We start from the raw sequence: 16,671 nt of genomic DNA, 5'->3' as shown, positions 1-16,671 counted from the left end.
TCTGCTAATCGTGTAGTTACAATTTTTCCCCTTTGACCTGCGTGTCATGTATGAATTGATACTTCCACACCATGTGAACATCTATTTGCCCATGAACTTTTCACCCAATGTGTTTAACTTCCATGGGTAATGTTTGCTTGTATTAATTATTTCATTAAAGGGTTGCAAAGTAATGTAGGTTGCTTTAATTTGATTCTTTATGTTGTTAGATCACACATTTTCTTCTCTCTTCTTCTTTGATGCTAAACACTTCCTCCACAAGTTTTGCTGCTTTTGAATTCTTTTTCCTTGCCCCCAGATGTCCCTTCCTTCTCAAGTTTTCTTATCAAATAGTAGTTATTTAATGAATAGTATTAATTTATTATCAAATAGTAGTTATTCTTATCAAATAACTAATATTTAATAGTAGTTATTCAATCAAATAGTAGATAAAGTTATTTAATAGTAGTTATTATCAAATAGTAGTTATTTAATCTTGGTTAAGTGAATGGCTGTACTTCTTTTGTTCTAGTATATCAAGGCTTCCTGAAACTGCCAGCTTTCTTTTTTGTTAAGTTATGTGTTTTCATCATGGATTCATCAAATATTTGTAGATCATTTGCTATGTATCGGTTAAGTACACTGATGGGGAACTGGGCTAGGGGTAGTAGAAATTTGATGTACTAATGAAGTTGTCTGAATCCGTTTGCTTTGGGGAAGCTCTAGTCTCTTGTTGGAAAAATCTAAGTAGGTAATTCAACAATCACAACCTAACCACTAGGTTACATACCAGTGCCTGATATATATAGTAAACACCTGAATATTTGTTGACTGGGGTAAGATTTGTAACAGTGCTCTGTTAAGGTTTAGTGCAGCCCAGAGAAAGACTTAGTGGTTGAGCAGCTGAGGAAAGTTGCTCAGAAGTGACATTGAATTGGATATTTGACAGAGTGACTGAGCATACAAACTAGACACTTCTGACAGTGAAAGCACTAAAAATACTTAAAATTATACAATAAAAATATTTGTTGATTCATCGATAAATTACTTTTATTTTATTGGTGGATCTTCTATTGAAGAGAAAATAGTTCCATTTAAAAAAATTTATTCTAAAATGAAAATATATTCATGTACATCAAAGCCAAAAAAGTATTCATATTAATTATCTCAGCATTATAAAGCAACATAAGTTGAATTATTACTCTGCTTTAATTAGCTTCTTAGCTGTATCAATCTCTGATATCATGTCAAAGTTGCATTTTATGTTTATTAAATTTAAAATTCTCGACAGCTTCAATTGATTCTTATGCATGGAACATATTTTTAATTGAGAAAATATTTTCTCTACAGGTGCTGGGGTACTTGGTAAGCTCAGCACACTCTATAAATGGAGGGTAATCTCAATTTTCTTTTTTTTTCTTCAATGAAATGTGTATATATTTTACCACAAATAATTCACAGCTAATATATCATTGCCTCCATTCTAAGGCACAAGAATAAATATTTTTATAAGACAAAACTTATCAAATAAGATGTCTGTTTATCATTCTTTTGGATGTTTTACTAAATTTAAATACTATAAAATTACAGGCCTTCTCAATTTCATTTCCTTGCAGTATAAAATATAAACTTGTCCAACTTACAATAAGAGCTTGTGGTAGCTAGTCTCAAAAGGTGGAGTAGGTCTCTGATATTGATGCCCTTCTGTAGTCCCTTCCTGCAGTGACTCAGGGCTGGCCCTGTGACTTACTCAACTGATAGAATGTGGCAGAAGTGATGCTCTACCAGCTGCTTTTACACTTTGAGGAACTCTGAGCTGCCTTTTAAGAAATTCAGCAGCCCTGTTGAAGAAGGCACTTGGAGAGGGACAGGTTCTGGGACTGCATGGAGACAGAGAAGGAGACCTAGTATCTAGGCAGAGCCCAGTCTTCCAGCCATCCCTTCCAAGGTACCAGACATGTGAGTGAAATCATCTTGCTGTTCCCCTCCCTGCTGCACCCCTACTGGTATTTTGGTGCAGGCTCCCACCTGCTCTTTCCTGAACCTCCTACTTGGCTTCCCCACAGGAGCCAGATCTATAAATCAGATTATTTCAACCCTCTGCTCAAAATACTCTTTAGACTTCCCGTCTCACACCCGAAGACCTTTCCATGCTGAAAAAGTTCTACTTAAGGGTCTTGTTTCAAACCTTGCTGGCCACACCTCATGATGCACAGTGTATTTTATATTGCCACATGGTGCACACCTACATACATGGAATTGAAACAAAACTTCCATACGCAGATCCTTACCTGTGTTACATGTAGCATACTCTGATACTTTGTATTTTCTGTGCTTTTTGTTTTAAATGCTGGTTGCAACTGACAATATTGATTTCATGACATATCCAGGAGCTGTGACTCTCATTTTCGAAACATTTTACTGTATGATCTGGCCCTTGCCTCCCTCTCTGACTTTATCTCTGTCTCTCCCCCAACCCAGCCTTGCCTACTTCCCTCCAATGCTGTAGTTCCCTGCCTTTCTTCAGATGCAGCGTGTTCATTTTTCCCTTAAGGACTTTGTATTTGCTGTTCTTTCTGCCTTGAACACGGTTTCCCTAAATGACCGCCTCATTGCTCACTTCCTCCTTTCCCTTGGGGCTCTGCTGAAGTGTTTTCTCATCAGACCGTCCTGGCCCATTCCCATCCTGCTTTCCCCATTGTCTTAGCCTATGTGAGTTTTCACTGTAGCCCATATACGTTATATACTAGATGCAATAGATATTTATTATGTCTTCTCATTAGAAAAAGCTCTGCGAGAGTAAGGATTTTGTTTTTTCATTCCCAGCTGAATCTACAGAGTCAGCCGCAGTGCCTGGCACCATTGTGGGTACCCATTGTATATTAGTTGAATGAATGAATGTGATTCATAGAATTGCATTTATCAAATTTCGCAGGTTTTCTGTCCCTTCTCTGTCTCATATCTTAAGTTTAAGTTATTGACTTCGGGTAAAGATCCCTGTAGGCTCTGTAAGCAAGCCTGGAGCCATTGGGTGTAGGAATTCTGGAGTCCTGTGTACCTTGGACTAGAGGGGAATGTGGACTCAGGGAAAGTCTGTGCCCTTGGGAAAGTCCACGTTCCCCCTGTGGGGAAAGTCACAGCTCTGGGTGGGCCTGAGCAGACTCTAAAGTGTGGGCCCATCTCACCCAAGTGTATTGGTGCGTTCATGTAGGAGTAATGTAATAGGCAAATTCTATCGGGTAGCCTGTGGTGCTAACATTGTAGTGATCTTTTCTGTGGGAATAGTAATAGGACATTCTTATCTTACATTATCATTTCTGCCTGACGTTGTGCAGCTGTGGCAAGCAGGCTGGAAGAGCTCAGTGGCCAGTGATTGGTCCTGAAGGGTTTGGGGCAGTGAAAATGCCCAAGGAGACATTGTGTAATGCTGGTGCCTGCACCTCAGTGTCATCTGCCTCACTGGTTTACCTACTGCATTCTGCCTCCCTTCCTACCTGTAATGCTCACTGCTGCCTGGCAAGTCCTAATGCAAGACTTAAGTATTTTTTTTTCCCTGCTTAATAAGGTAATGCATGCTCTTTCTAGAAATTTTTAAGTATTATGGGAACACAGAACATAAGAAAGTAGAAATCGGCTCAGCGCGGTGGCTCACGCCTGTAATCCTAGCACTTTGGGAGGCCGAGGCGGGCGGATTGCTCAAGGTCAGGAGTTCGAAACCAGCCTGAGCGAGACCCCGTCTCTACCAAAAATAGAAATAAATTAATTGACCAACTAAAAATATATATACAAAAAATTAGCCGGGCATGGTGGCGCATGCCTGTAGTCCCAGCTACTCGGGAGGCTGAGGCAGAAGGATCGCTGAGCCCCGGAGATTGAGGTTGCTGTGAGCTAGGCTGACGCCACGGCACTCACTCTAGCCTGGGCAACAAAGTGAGACTCTGTCTCAAAAAGAAAAAAAAAGAAAAAAAAAAAAAAAGAAAGTAGAAATCTCATATAATCCTACCTCTGCAGAGAAACACTTTTTTCAATTTGATGTATAGTCTTTATTTTTTTGTATATTTACCAATAAATACATGTTTTGTATTTTTTGCTTTTATAAACATGTTTATTTAAAAAAGTCATACCAATGTGCAGATTACTTATTTTCACTGAGTAATATATCATAGTCAGATTTCCATGACAGTACATGTTAATGTACCTCATTCTTTTTAATGGTTGAGTTGTGTTCCATATTATGGATATGTTGTTTGTTACTGAACCAGGCATGGATCTTGGTGTCATGTACAGCAGTGCTACCATAAATATCTTTTCAAATTTGTATTTGTATACTTATGTATTTCGACAGAACATATTCTGTATGCTGATTTTTTTAAAAAAATACTTTTTTAATTCTGTTGCAGCCCTGTTTGGAAATCTTTAATGATTCCTGATCACCTATAGCATAAAGTCCGAACTATTTAATAGTGCTATCTAATAGAAACAATGTAAGATACTAAGTAATTTCAAATTTTCTAGTTTACATATTATACAAAGTAAAAAGAAATATGTGAAAAACTCAGATTGTCTTCTACTGTGTTGACATGTTCTGAAAAAGTGTTGTAACCCATTTGTCTATGAATGCAAGTTGTATTTGAAATGAGGGCCAACTGGAAGAGGAGTATAAAGCAGTGAATAGATGAAATTGGTGCAGAGGCAACAAATATGGAAGATCAAAATGGCTTTCAACTTGGTGCCAGTAATCTAAATTGTAGTTTTTCAGGGGATATATAATATAGTAAACTCATTCACCTGGACTTGGATTGATACCCTAAAGAATGACCGGATAGGTGAATAGATGTGGGACGGATGTCAGAGATTAGGGGCAGAGTGGCCGTGGGGAAATGTGTCATTATAACAAGGCTCTCCGGGCTGTGGCAATATTTGTTGTCAGTTGCTGGTGTCTTGGTTTCTAGAATATATGTTTTGGTTCTAAGGATTAGGTTTAATCAGTGAGGAGAGTTGGCTAGTGCCCAGTAGGGGTAAGGATGCCCTAGAGCGCTTAGCTGGGTTTGTTGGATGCTAGACTTTGGGAAGAAGACTAATTCTAGACCCCACCTGCTATAAGAATGGGGGGGGTCTCAGGATAGTCTCTTCTCTGTTTTCTGTCTTTTTGGGTCAGAAACTGGGCAAGGTTCAATCTGCTCATTTATATAAATGGAATGTCTCATAAGCTTGGCTGAATCAGGCATATAATGACATTTAAGAATCTTTTCTACCCAACCTAGCCCTTTCCAAGGCTAAAGTTGAAAGACTAGACATGATCAAGTGATACTTCACTAATTTCTATGTCTGATATAAAAAATAAATTCACCGTGATAGAAGGGGCACAAGCATTTATTGAGCAACTATGTCTGTGCTAGATGTTTGCACATATGGGAGGGTCTGGCTAATTCCTGAAAGGTTATAAATTAGTATTAAAAATAATGCAGAGGCCGGGCGCTGTGGCTCACGCCTGTAATCCTAGCTCTTGGGAGGCCGAGGCGGGCGGATTGCTCAAGGTCAGGAGTTCAAAATCAGCCTGAGCAAGAGTGAGACCCCGTCTCTACTATAAATAGAAAGAAATTAATTGGCCAACTGATATATATATAAAAAAATTAGCCGGGCATGGTGGCACATGCCTGTAGTCCCAGCTACTCGGGAGGCTGAGGCAGGAGGATCGCTTGAGCCCAGGAGTTTGAGGTTGCTGTGAGCTAGGCTGACGCCACGGCACTCACTCTAGCCTGGACAACAAAGCGAAACTCTGTCTCAAAAAAAAAAAAAAAAAAATAATGCAGAAATAATATGTGAATACAATAAGGAGGCGTCTCAGTAATATACTCTGGTATTAAAATATGTAACTACATATCAGTAAATAACTATTTAGAGACAAAACTAGAGGACAAATTTGGGTGGTCCAGTTAGATATAAAACCCCATAAAGAATAAAGAGAAAACATGGGAAATTTAATCTCTCTTATTTTCCCCAACTATTTTTTTTTGGGGGAGGGGAATTCTCTAAGAAAGCATCGTGATTTATTTTTGTCCATTAGGAACAAAGGTAAAATCAAAATACAAAATACACTCCTTTTCATAGGGTTATCATTTGGTATTACGTGTTTCAGGAATATTGTGAAAAATACATGAACATCTGTAGAAACACAAATGGAAGTGATGGAAGGGCTAGAAAGATTTTGCAGGGAAAATGATCTCTGTCTCCACTGAGAGTCAAACAGGAAAAAAATAAAAAATAAATTTTGAGAAGAGCATTTGAGAATAAATTTGTAACCAACAGAGGGATCTGAAAGCCACCAAAAAGAAACACTAAGAAACAGTTTTCTTCATTGGAGAGTTTTAAGAAAAAGTGTTATTGCCTTCCAGTTGTGGTTTCACGTCTGTTCTCCCCAAAGGCATGTGTGCTTGAAACCCCTCTTGGACCCGTAAGAAGAAGATTCGATGGTCCTGATGAGATTGTGTGCATTAGAACCACTTCTCCTAGAAGGGAGATGCTAAAGGGTACTTGAATAAAATATTAAAAATTATGAAGGACATAACAAAGGCCAATCAGTCCTTTCTTTTCCCCAGACACCATAATATGAGAGCAAGGGTTATTTGATGAAATTAAAGAGTAGTAAATGAAGTGCTAATGAAATGAGATAGTCACTTATATAATTCATTGCCATGGGAGGTCACAGAGGCAAATTTTGTGGCTAGATTAAATATGGGGCTGGATAATTTTATGACCGCTAATGGTATTTTTAGTAGTTGAGGCTGATATTGTGAGAGAAGTAATCCTATTACATTCTCCAGTAGATGGTTTGCAAGGATGTCTGGCAAGTGGTGTCTGAGAAGTGTGAAAGTAGGTCTTGCGGGTTGTAACCTTTGGTGGGAATTGTACTCAAAATTGGTTTTTAATGTGAATGTTCCCAAGCATCTCATTCTTGCTTCAGTCCCAGCTTCTCCTGTGGATACCCAACGTCCTCTCTACTGAGAAGCAATTAAGAAAGGCATTGCCCAGAATTAGATCATTTTGGGTCTTTGGGAACCACTCAACTTATTTATTGAATGCCACTCATGTGTCAGGTATTTTGCATGGAATTTTTAAAATCCGTTGGGGCTGCAAACATTTAGACACATCAGTGCCATTCTTAGGAAAGGGGACTGCACTAAAGGTGGACTGCAATGTTGCGTGAAAGCAGGAAGAAGCAAAGGAATGCCTCAATCTTGGGAGGTTCTAGGAAGTCTCACAGAGAAGGTGATGGTTGAACTGAGTCTTAAAGGGGCAAGCAGGAGTTTGCTCTACAGGCCAGGTAAGGAGGGGCATTCTAGGTGAAGGAACAAACAGAGTGCACGGGTCCAGAGACAGAACATGACGTGATGGGTCAGGGAATGGCCAGGAGTTGAGGAAGGTTGTCCCATGTAGTCAGAGGGAGGGACAGGGAGAGGATGGGAATGAGGAGGATGAGAGTAGCAGATGGTGAAGGGTCTTGCTTTGCCTGAGACCTCTCCCCAGAGTGCTAGTGCTTCCAGTGGTGGCAGTGGTTTTGGGTGGGGAGCAGAGAAGAGGGAGGTGTCATATGACCAGCAAAGCACGTATGACCCCTGCAGCCCTCGCCCCACTTGGGGAAAGACTTTCCTCTTTGAACCACTGTCAGCAGTAAATTGGTGACACAACTCTTTGCTTCACTCATTTTCTTATCTGCCTGAAATAATCTTTACCATGTACCTAATTGCCATCATTAGTCATTAATTTAACAAAAAAGAGCCTCCCCTATGTTCGGATAGAGGTAGGTTCTTATAGGTCTCAGATAAATGAGGATGAGTCTAGTGTGTCTGTCTGATTTTGTTCCCTTGGGCTCTGCTAGAACAAAATCAGTCCTTGCGGGGGAAAGAAGAGGCAGATTTCATCTGCCTGACCCCACACTCCCACTTTCTCTGTGAAGTTGGCTCAGCAAACAAGCATGAAAACATACAATGTCTTTGAGGAGCAGGAGCAGATGGATGGAAATGTTAAAAATCTGTTTTGTTAAGCGATTTCAGCTAAGAAAATAATTTAATTAGAGAGAAAAAGCAACCAAACTATATTTCTTCTTCGTTGATATTTAAGTAAGAATGTCATTATTAATCACTCAGACTCCAACTTAGGATTTCTATACCATTAATAATGATACTTTTAAGAAGAATCAAATGGAAATGGGAGAGAGAAAGAATGTCTTTTGTAAACACTGGTTTTGTTGGTGGTCCTATCTTTGTGGTAGATTGGAATACTTTATTATTATTTGTATTGTTACATGACACAGTATGTGGTCAAAAGTTTCCTCCATTACATTATAAAGAGTTATGGAATTGGAACTTGTTTCCTAATGGATAGCCTTTTCCAGAGTAGTCTTTTAAGGCTTTTCAAGATGTTCTTCAAAAACATGGAGTTGCTAGAGAGATATAGAAGTGAGGTTAGTTACAGAAGGTAAATGTGTACATGCCCAATTTACTGTGAGGCTATCTATGTTATAGGAAGGAAATCAGTGGATGAAGTTGAAATACCTGTGCACCAGACACTGGTGTCAGACACCCAAACATGAATAAGATCTTGCCTCACAATATAGTAAGTACAAGAAACAATTTCACCACAACTCTTTGATGAATTAAATACAAGTTATGTATTAGAGGTATATCCAAATAAATGTTAGCTCTGTCTGGGGATCTGACAATTTTCACAAAAGTTAACGTTTAGACTGAGTCTTAAAGTAGAAATTACAGTTAGCCAAAAGAGTAGAGAGGGTAGATCAAGGTAGGAGAGAGCATTTCAGAACAAAAGCCATAGAAATGTCTTCTGAAAGTTTGAACAGCTTGTTTTTCTTTTCCTTTTTTTTTTCTAACTTCTGTTATATCAGTGTTGTTATTTCGAAAACATTTTGAAAAATTCTGCTTTGAAGAAAGAATGAGCTGTATCCTCTTAGTATCTAGTAGATATAAATCTTGTCAGCAAGGGGGTAGTGATCAAGGATTCCTTTAAGTCCCGACATTAATTCACTTAAGTATTTATTAATCACTTGTTCTCCTGGGCAAGACACTAGCAAATAAGTCTTTGCTGTCAGAAGTGAGGTGCATGGCATGGGTAATACACATTTCCCCCCATTTTCAGACATATCTGTGTAATGAATCAATACAGGTTCTTCTAGTTCCAAATATACTTGATTTTACCTGAAGTATGCCTTTTGATGACTGGGCTTCCTTCAACAAGGTTATTTATTTGCAGTTGTGCGAAAAAGAAACATAAGCTTTAAAAGAGCGTTGATGTCAAATGATAAATGTATCCTTTCAAGGACCATGTAAAAATAGATTGACTATATTTAATAAAACTTTTAAGTTTCAAAAAGTGGTGTTCTTTCCCCTTTAGACCTTAGCTGGATCTCCAAAATACAAGTGAATCATCCAGCCGTCCTGAGGCGTGCGGAACAAATCCAGGCTCGCAGACCTGTGAAAAAGGAGTGGCAAGTAAGGGTTCTTCTTGAGCATTCTGTCCCTGTATTTTTACAATGCATCGTCTCTTCCCTCAAGGCCACAGTATTGAATTTCGTTCAAGATGCATCTAAACTTAAAAGATTGCAGCTGTCCATGACTTATTTTAATAATTCATATATGATGATGATGGGTTGGAGAAAGATAACACATTTATCCAAACAAGTTAAAAATCTTATCACTCTTGAGTGGCAAAACCGCAAATGAATTTGAAGCATCTTTATTCATGAGTGAATTAAATGGCATATTTTCTCAACACATTTATTCAGTTTCTTAGACATGCCTTCTTTGGTTGTCTTCTATTTTAATTTTAAAACCCTAACATCTAAACCTAGTGTGTCCACTGTTGAGGCCCTTAGGTATAAGAGTTGACCTTTTTTGACCATCATGTTTACCTTACTATTACTTTTAATAAATCACTTTTCAAAATTCCAGAAATGATGTTTTGTAGAGTGCTTGTGGTCAGCACATTCTTCAGTATATCCCAACCGAAGACGTGCTTTGCAAGACTAAAAGGAATTCAGAGGTCATTTCATAAGTGAGGCAGATATTGTGATTAAATCTTTTACATTTTATATTTTGCTCATTCTTGGAAATATTCTGATTGAACAGAAAAAAGGAAATTCATCTGAATGAGTATGAAATATGAGTATTGTTTTAAAAATGGAATTGGATTAAATTGAACAAAAAAAACCAGTGAACTTGAAGGGTTTTGTTTTGGTTTTTTTGTTTGTTTGTTTGTTTGTTTTTTATAATATTTCATCCCAGATCCCAGGGTGAGAGATAAAATGTAAGCTAGAAACCTTCTTCCCCTCAGGATAGACATGGTAGGCTTTCCTTATGGATGAGAAGGGGAAGTCAGAAGTGGGGAGATTTGACCTAAGAGGGGTTTCAATTTAAGGTATCTGTGGGAGAAAAAAAATGTTTAAGGCTACTCTTCACCCCTTTTATTCTGGATAATGTTCATCTTATTAGTAACTCTTGATCTATGCTTTTATTATATATCAGAATATGCCTTAGGACACCGTGGACATGGATATTAGTGCCCCACATTTATCTAATGATTGTCTACCTACTAGGTTAGAGAGTAATTTTTTAAAAAATTTACCCTGTTTTTCCTTTTCTTCAAACCAGGCTGCTTGGCTCCTGAAAGCTGTTACCTTTATAGATCTTACCACACTTTCAGGCGATGATACATCTTCCAACATTCAAAGGCTCTGTTATAAAGCCAAATATCCAATCCGGGAAGATCTCTTAAAAGCTTTAAATATGCACGATAAAGGTAATGTTGTGTCTAATCTATCTGGTATTTACCTGTTTACAATATACTGAGTACCAAATCTAAGAAGACTTAGCTGCTAAAATGATAGCAGGGATAAAATTCATGATAGAAACCTGTGTTATGTGCACATAGACAAATAGTTGAGATTCTTCTCTGAAAAACAGCAGGAAGAGAATCCGAGTCTTGTTTTTAGGTCAGTTCTTTCCATCCATGGATTAAAGTTGCTGCTAGAGAGTGTCTTTATATTTCTTTTCAATTCTTCAGTTTTGGAAGTTTTTTTTTATCTAGTGACTCTAAAATATTGATTCTGATTCCCTAGCCATATGTGAAAAAGCCAGTCTCATTACTTAATAATCACATCTCATACATAAAGTATTTTCTGTGAGTAAATGAAATACTTTTGAAAATAAAATGCAAATCAGAAATATTGTATGTTTGTATATTAGGTTAGATCTTTCCAAAAGAGTCATATTCACTCCCTTCGTATATGTGAGAGAAAGGGCTTTCTAAAGTTGCCATAAGTTTGGAACCTTAGCATATTAGCGACGGAGGAGACCTGTGAGAATTGACCCCCTCATTTTCTAAATAAGGAAACTGAGACCTGGAAGGCTAAGTGGCATTCCCAAGACGACATGTCTTTTTACTTGCTGGGCTGATTTTGGGAGTCAAATCTGCTCTCCATGGACGGACATTTCATGGCTCCTGAATGCCCATTTGCTGTGCGTGCAACTAGAGATGTTGAATTGGCCCAATGCAGGTATTTTATCCCAGATAATTTGTACATAATTTGCAGACTGAAACAACTCTACAGCTTTTGAAAAGTATTTGTTTGCTTTAGATTGGCAATAAAAACCCCACCTTATGGCACGTAAAAGTAACAGCTTTGTTTAAGATCTTATGATATTGCTTTGCTTTATAATGACTAAACTGATTTTTTAAGAGTTTATTCCTTAAAATGAGGGCCTCAGATTCAGATTTTAATTTAAGAGTTTAAGAGTTTATTCCTTAAAATGAGGGCCTCAGATTCAGATTTTATTATTCCTTATAAACGAGGGAGTACTATTAGTTAAATGTCATTTTTCTGTACCATCCTTTAAATGTCACTTACTTTTTTTTTCATCTGTCCTTCAAACTGTCCTTTCTTCAAACTGCCCTGTTTGAATGCTGTATAAACCTGGGTTTTGTTATCTGCCTGAAATGAAATGTTTTCATTGAGTTATGACCACCAAGTTCACTGTGTAGGCATTTTAAAAAATGGTATTATGTTAATCTCAAAGAACAGTGTATCAAAATTGTTTTGATGACTGTAATGATGAGAAAATAATCCATGTTGTCAAGAACTAGAAGGGAATGTGGAAAGTAAAAACCTTTTAATTTGTTGTAGCATCATGGGGGAATTATTTTTTCTCTCATTTGATTTCTGCCAATGTTGTAGTATAAATAATAATTCAAAGCATATTGTGTGAGTTGAACTTCATCTACAGTAGGCTGTTGCGATTTCTTTCTCATAGGCATTACTACAGCTGCCGTTTGTGTTTATCCTGCCCGAGTATGTGACGCTGTAAAAGTACTCAAGGCTGTGGGCTGTAATATCCCTGTGGCATCAGGTAAAATTTGTTGTGGCTTTTGTTGTTTTTTTTAACATGTTTCCAGTTCTTCAACTCAGACATCACAGAGTATGATATATAATTAATTGTATACTATGATTTAAAGTAGTTTTATGTATTTAATTAGTTATATTTATTCATGGCTTTACTTTTTTTATTTTTTTTTCCACTTAATGAATAGTAAATGTATTTTCTTTTCTTTTTTTTTTTTTGGAGACAGGGTCTTGCTCTGTCGCCCAGGCTAGAGTGCAGTGGCACCATCATAGCTCACTGCAGCCTCGAACTCTGGGCTCTATTCATGACTTTAGTATTTATTAATTTCTTAGCAAGTAGCAGACATTATGTTAATTCCCAAGAATGTAGAACTATGTTTCTATCCTTAAGGAAACTCAGTTGTTTAGGAGGAACAGTCAAATAAAAAAGTCATATGTGCGATAGATAGTATTGTACATACACACCCCCATGTATATATATTTTGTTATATATATGTGAAAAATATAAAGACATGTAGAAAGTGCAGTTGTAACTGAGCAGAGAATGATACAGTCTGCGGAGGTTGGTGACACTCAATAAGAGAAAGCATCACACTGGAGATAATAGTTCACTGGGTCTTAAAGGATGAGGAGGAGTTTACAGCATTGATAAGGTAGGGGTGGCATTTTAGAGAGAGACACTAGCACGTGTGCAGGTGCAGAAGCATGTTCAGGGAACTGAAAGAGATTTGCTCCAAAGCCTGGGAAAAGGGAGCTACAGGAATTGAAGCTGGGGGGTGAGCTCAGGGCCAGATCACAGAGGGGATTCGTGCCATGCTGGGGCATTGGGGCTTTATTCTGATGATGGGGAAGACACTGAAGCCTCAGTCAATTCAGTTTTTCCTTTATGCAACAGGGAAATATGCTTTCCTCTAAGGTGGCAGACCCAAGGAATTTAATAACATCAGGGAAACACAATAGGTTAGCTTTAGAAACAGGGATGGAATTAATGATGTACGTGTAAAATATGTTAATACTTTTTCAAAAGTGTAGTTGTATTTTCATTTTCCTCTTCTTTATACTTAACTGTGCTCTTCTTAGGTCTGTCCTGCCCCAGTTTTGTAGACTAATTAGGTACCTTTCCCTCCTTCATTATCTTTCCTTTAATCTCATCTGCCTGGCTAGTTGTTTTGAGAGAGGCAGTGGGGGAAACACATATTCCAATTGAGTTACCACAGCTGATGAGATTCATGAATGGGTAGATCAAGATAGCCATTTGATGAAGACTAGGATCCAGAACTAGTATGCTAGATAACGAGTTTTCATAAGACAGGGCTACAAATGCAATTTTATGACTATCACTGAGAAGATATATAATGTTTTATATATAATTTTATATATTAAAATTATTAAATTATTAAAAATATTACAGTATATTTTTTATATATATATATTTTACACAGAATCTCACTCTGTTGCCTGGGCTAGAGTGCCATGACATCAGCCTAGCTCACAGCAACCTCAAACTCTTGGGCTCAAGCAATCCTTCTGCCTCAGCCTCTGAAATAGCTGGGACTACAGGCATGTGCCACCATGCCCGGCTAATTTTTTCTATATATTTTTAGTTGGCCAATTAATTTCTTTCTATTTTTAGTAGAGATGGCGTCTCACTCTTGCTCAGGCTGGTCTCAAACTCCTGGCCTCAAGCGATCCTCTAGCCTCGGCCTCCCGGAGTGCTAGGATTACAGGCGTGAGCCACCATGCCTGGCCAAGAAGATATTTTCTTTTTTTTTTTTTTTTTTTTTTTTTTTTTTTTTTTGAGACAGAGTCTCACTTTGTTGCCTAGGCTAGAGTGAGTGCCGTGGCGTTAGCCTAGCTCACAGCAACCTCAAACTCCTGAGCTCAAGCAATCCTTCTGCCTCCCAAGTAGCTGGGACTACAGGCATGCGCCACCATGCCTGGCTCATTTTTCTATATATATTAGTTGGCCAATTAATTTCTTTCTATTTATAGTAGAGATGGGGTCTCGCTCTTGCTCAGGCTGGTTTCGAACTCCTGACCTCGAGCAATCCGCCCGCCTCGGCCTCCCAGAGAGCTAGGATTACAGGCGTGAGCCACCGCGCCCGGCCAAGAAGATATTTTCTTAATGGCTGGGTACTTAAAGCACCCTCCTGAGCATCTCTGCAGCAGCTTAATTTCAGGTCTTCCAGAGAATAGAATATTAATATTTGTGCTAACACCAATACAATATGAGAGAGCATTCTGTTTCTTCATACTTATGTTATGCATAACATACATGATGTTATTAACCACTTCGGTACGAGTGTTGACTATAGTCGATAGCCACTGGTGAATGCGCACAGCCGAGAATCAACTTTAGAGTTAATAACAAAACTTAACTTTTCTAATTTTTCATTTATCAAAATAAAATTGTGAACATTTAAAAATAACGTAATGAAAACATATATGTATACGTTACCTATTCTGATTTACATTACAAGTAAAACTGCCTGTAAAGTAAAACAAGCCTTCAGTGCTTTATAAAGCCTTCCTTATCACACAAGAGCAAAAACAGATTCGTCGTCAATGCACAGCACAAACTATCGTGCGGACTCTGAGTGCCAGCTGTGGGCAAGGTTTCGCGGCCAGTGAGCGCCATACCGAAGTGGTTAATTGTCATTAATAATTTGTTTTCTGAATGCTGGGGTTTTTTGGTCTGAAATTGTTTGTTGATCTACTGACCTGATCAACTGAAATTTGTTTTTCCCTCCCTCCTTCCCTCCCATCTCTCTACTAGTGGCTACTGGCTTTCCGGCTGGACAGACACATTTAAAAACACGATTAGAAGAGATCAGATTGGCTGTGGAAGATGGAGCTACAGAAATAGACATAGTAATTAACAGGACCTTGGTGCTGACAGGCCAGTGGGAAGGTAGGTACATGTCTTGCTGAAGAGGGAGTCACAATTCTTCCCTAAATCATATGGTGGGTATCTGTTAAGAAGCATGTTTTGTAGGTCAGTGTTGTAGGTTATAAGTCACTAGGTCAGAGGGTAAGTTTAGGAGAAAACACAGCTAGGATTGCTCATCCTTCATAAGTCTAGGCAGTTGCCTTCCTGCATGAACTTTTTAGAACCCTTTGGATGCTTAGGAGGATAGTTATTTCCATGCAATCAATTAATAACCTTTTAAAAAAATTGTATTTTACTGATATGGTTTTCCTTTAGAAGAGAAAAGTTACTACTATTCTGGACTGTTTTGTTAATCAATACATAAAATCACTCCAGACAAGTCTTTTATGCAAAATTCATTTTAATATGTTAGAGGAAACTTCTCTTTTTAATGTTAATCTTTGTGGTCTTTGAGGATGTGGGGTTATTAATAATTCTGCTAAGTTTGTTTTTACTCCTCGTATCCTTATACATAGCACCCACGAATATTATTTCACATTCACCTCTCTGATTAATGACTCACTATCATAGCAGATTACGATAAAACATTGCCCATTCCAGTAACAAGCTGTTGTTTTTATAAGTAGATATTATTGTAAAGGATCAAATAGATTGGACCTCAATCTTAAATATATTTTGTTTATTAAAGATGAGGTCATTGATAGCTCAAATGAGTACAATTTTCTCTTTCAAAAAAATTCATTATAACAAGTATTTAATAGTTTAGCCAAAAATGTTTAATGAAATCATAAGTTAAAGTCAGGGTAATATATTGTCTCTTTATATATGTGTATATCAAATAAAAGGTGTATTTTATTCTAATTATGGAGGATATATACCTACTCACTGTTAAAAATTCCCGCTAGTCATAAAGGAAGTAGATATCGATGATCTTGCCGTCTAGAAATAACACCTGGCAACACTGCAGTGCGTAACTTGCCAGACTTCATGTATATACACATACTATCCTCACCCTGTTTTAAAGTTTTAATAAGAAATAGGGTTATAGTTAATGTATTTTTCCTTAACCTGTTTATTGGACGTGCCAGTGTCTCATGGATATTCTGTGTTATGTCCTATCCATCTGTATTTATCTGTAAAGCTTTTATCTGTCTATCTGTAAAGCTTATTTCCATTGTTTATCAGTTATGAATTGCTTTTGGTTATGAAGTAGCAAATATTCAGTCAGTGATTTAAATACTCAAGTATTTATTCTCTTACATGAAGTCCAGAGGTAGGTATGCCAAGGGTGCGTGGCAGCCTTGCAACGTTTCTGCAGACCTGGGCTACTTTTATCTTCCAGTTCCGAAGCATGTGGCCTCTGCTGTCATGCACTTCACTGTCTGAG

General features: G+C 37.8%; 1 protein-coding gene across 1 annotated transcript in view; it reads left to right on the top strand.

The window, feature by feature from the left end:
- Positions 1-16,671, top strand: part of DERA (deoxyribose-phosphate aldolase) — a 101,393-nt gene that overhangs the window by 23,659 nt on the left and 61,063 nt on the right. Inside the window, exons 2-5 of the mRNA XM_012775829.3 lie at positions 9,391-9,488; positions 10,647-10,794; positions 12,306-12,401; positions 15,171-15,305. Of these exons, the coding sequence (XP_012631283.2) occupies positions 9,391-9,488; positions 10,647-10,794; positions 12,306-12,401; positions 15,171-15,305 (477 nt within the window). The remainder of the gene's footprint in view (positions 1-9,390; positions 9,489-10,646; positions 10,795-12,305; positions 12,402-15,170; positions 15,306-16,671) is intronic.

The sequence above is a fragment of the Microcebus murinus genome, chromosome 10 (assembly GCF_040939455.1).
Source record: "Microcebus murinus isolate Inina chromosome 10, M.murinus_Inina_mat1.0, whole genome shotgun sequence".
Lineage (NCBI taxonomy): Eukaryota > Metazoa > Chordata > Mammalia > Primates > Cheirogaleidae > Microcebus > Microcebus murinus.
The sequence above is the reverse complement of the archived record's forward strand: the minus strand, read 5'-3'. Positions and strand labels throughout refer to the sequence as shown.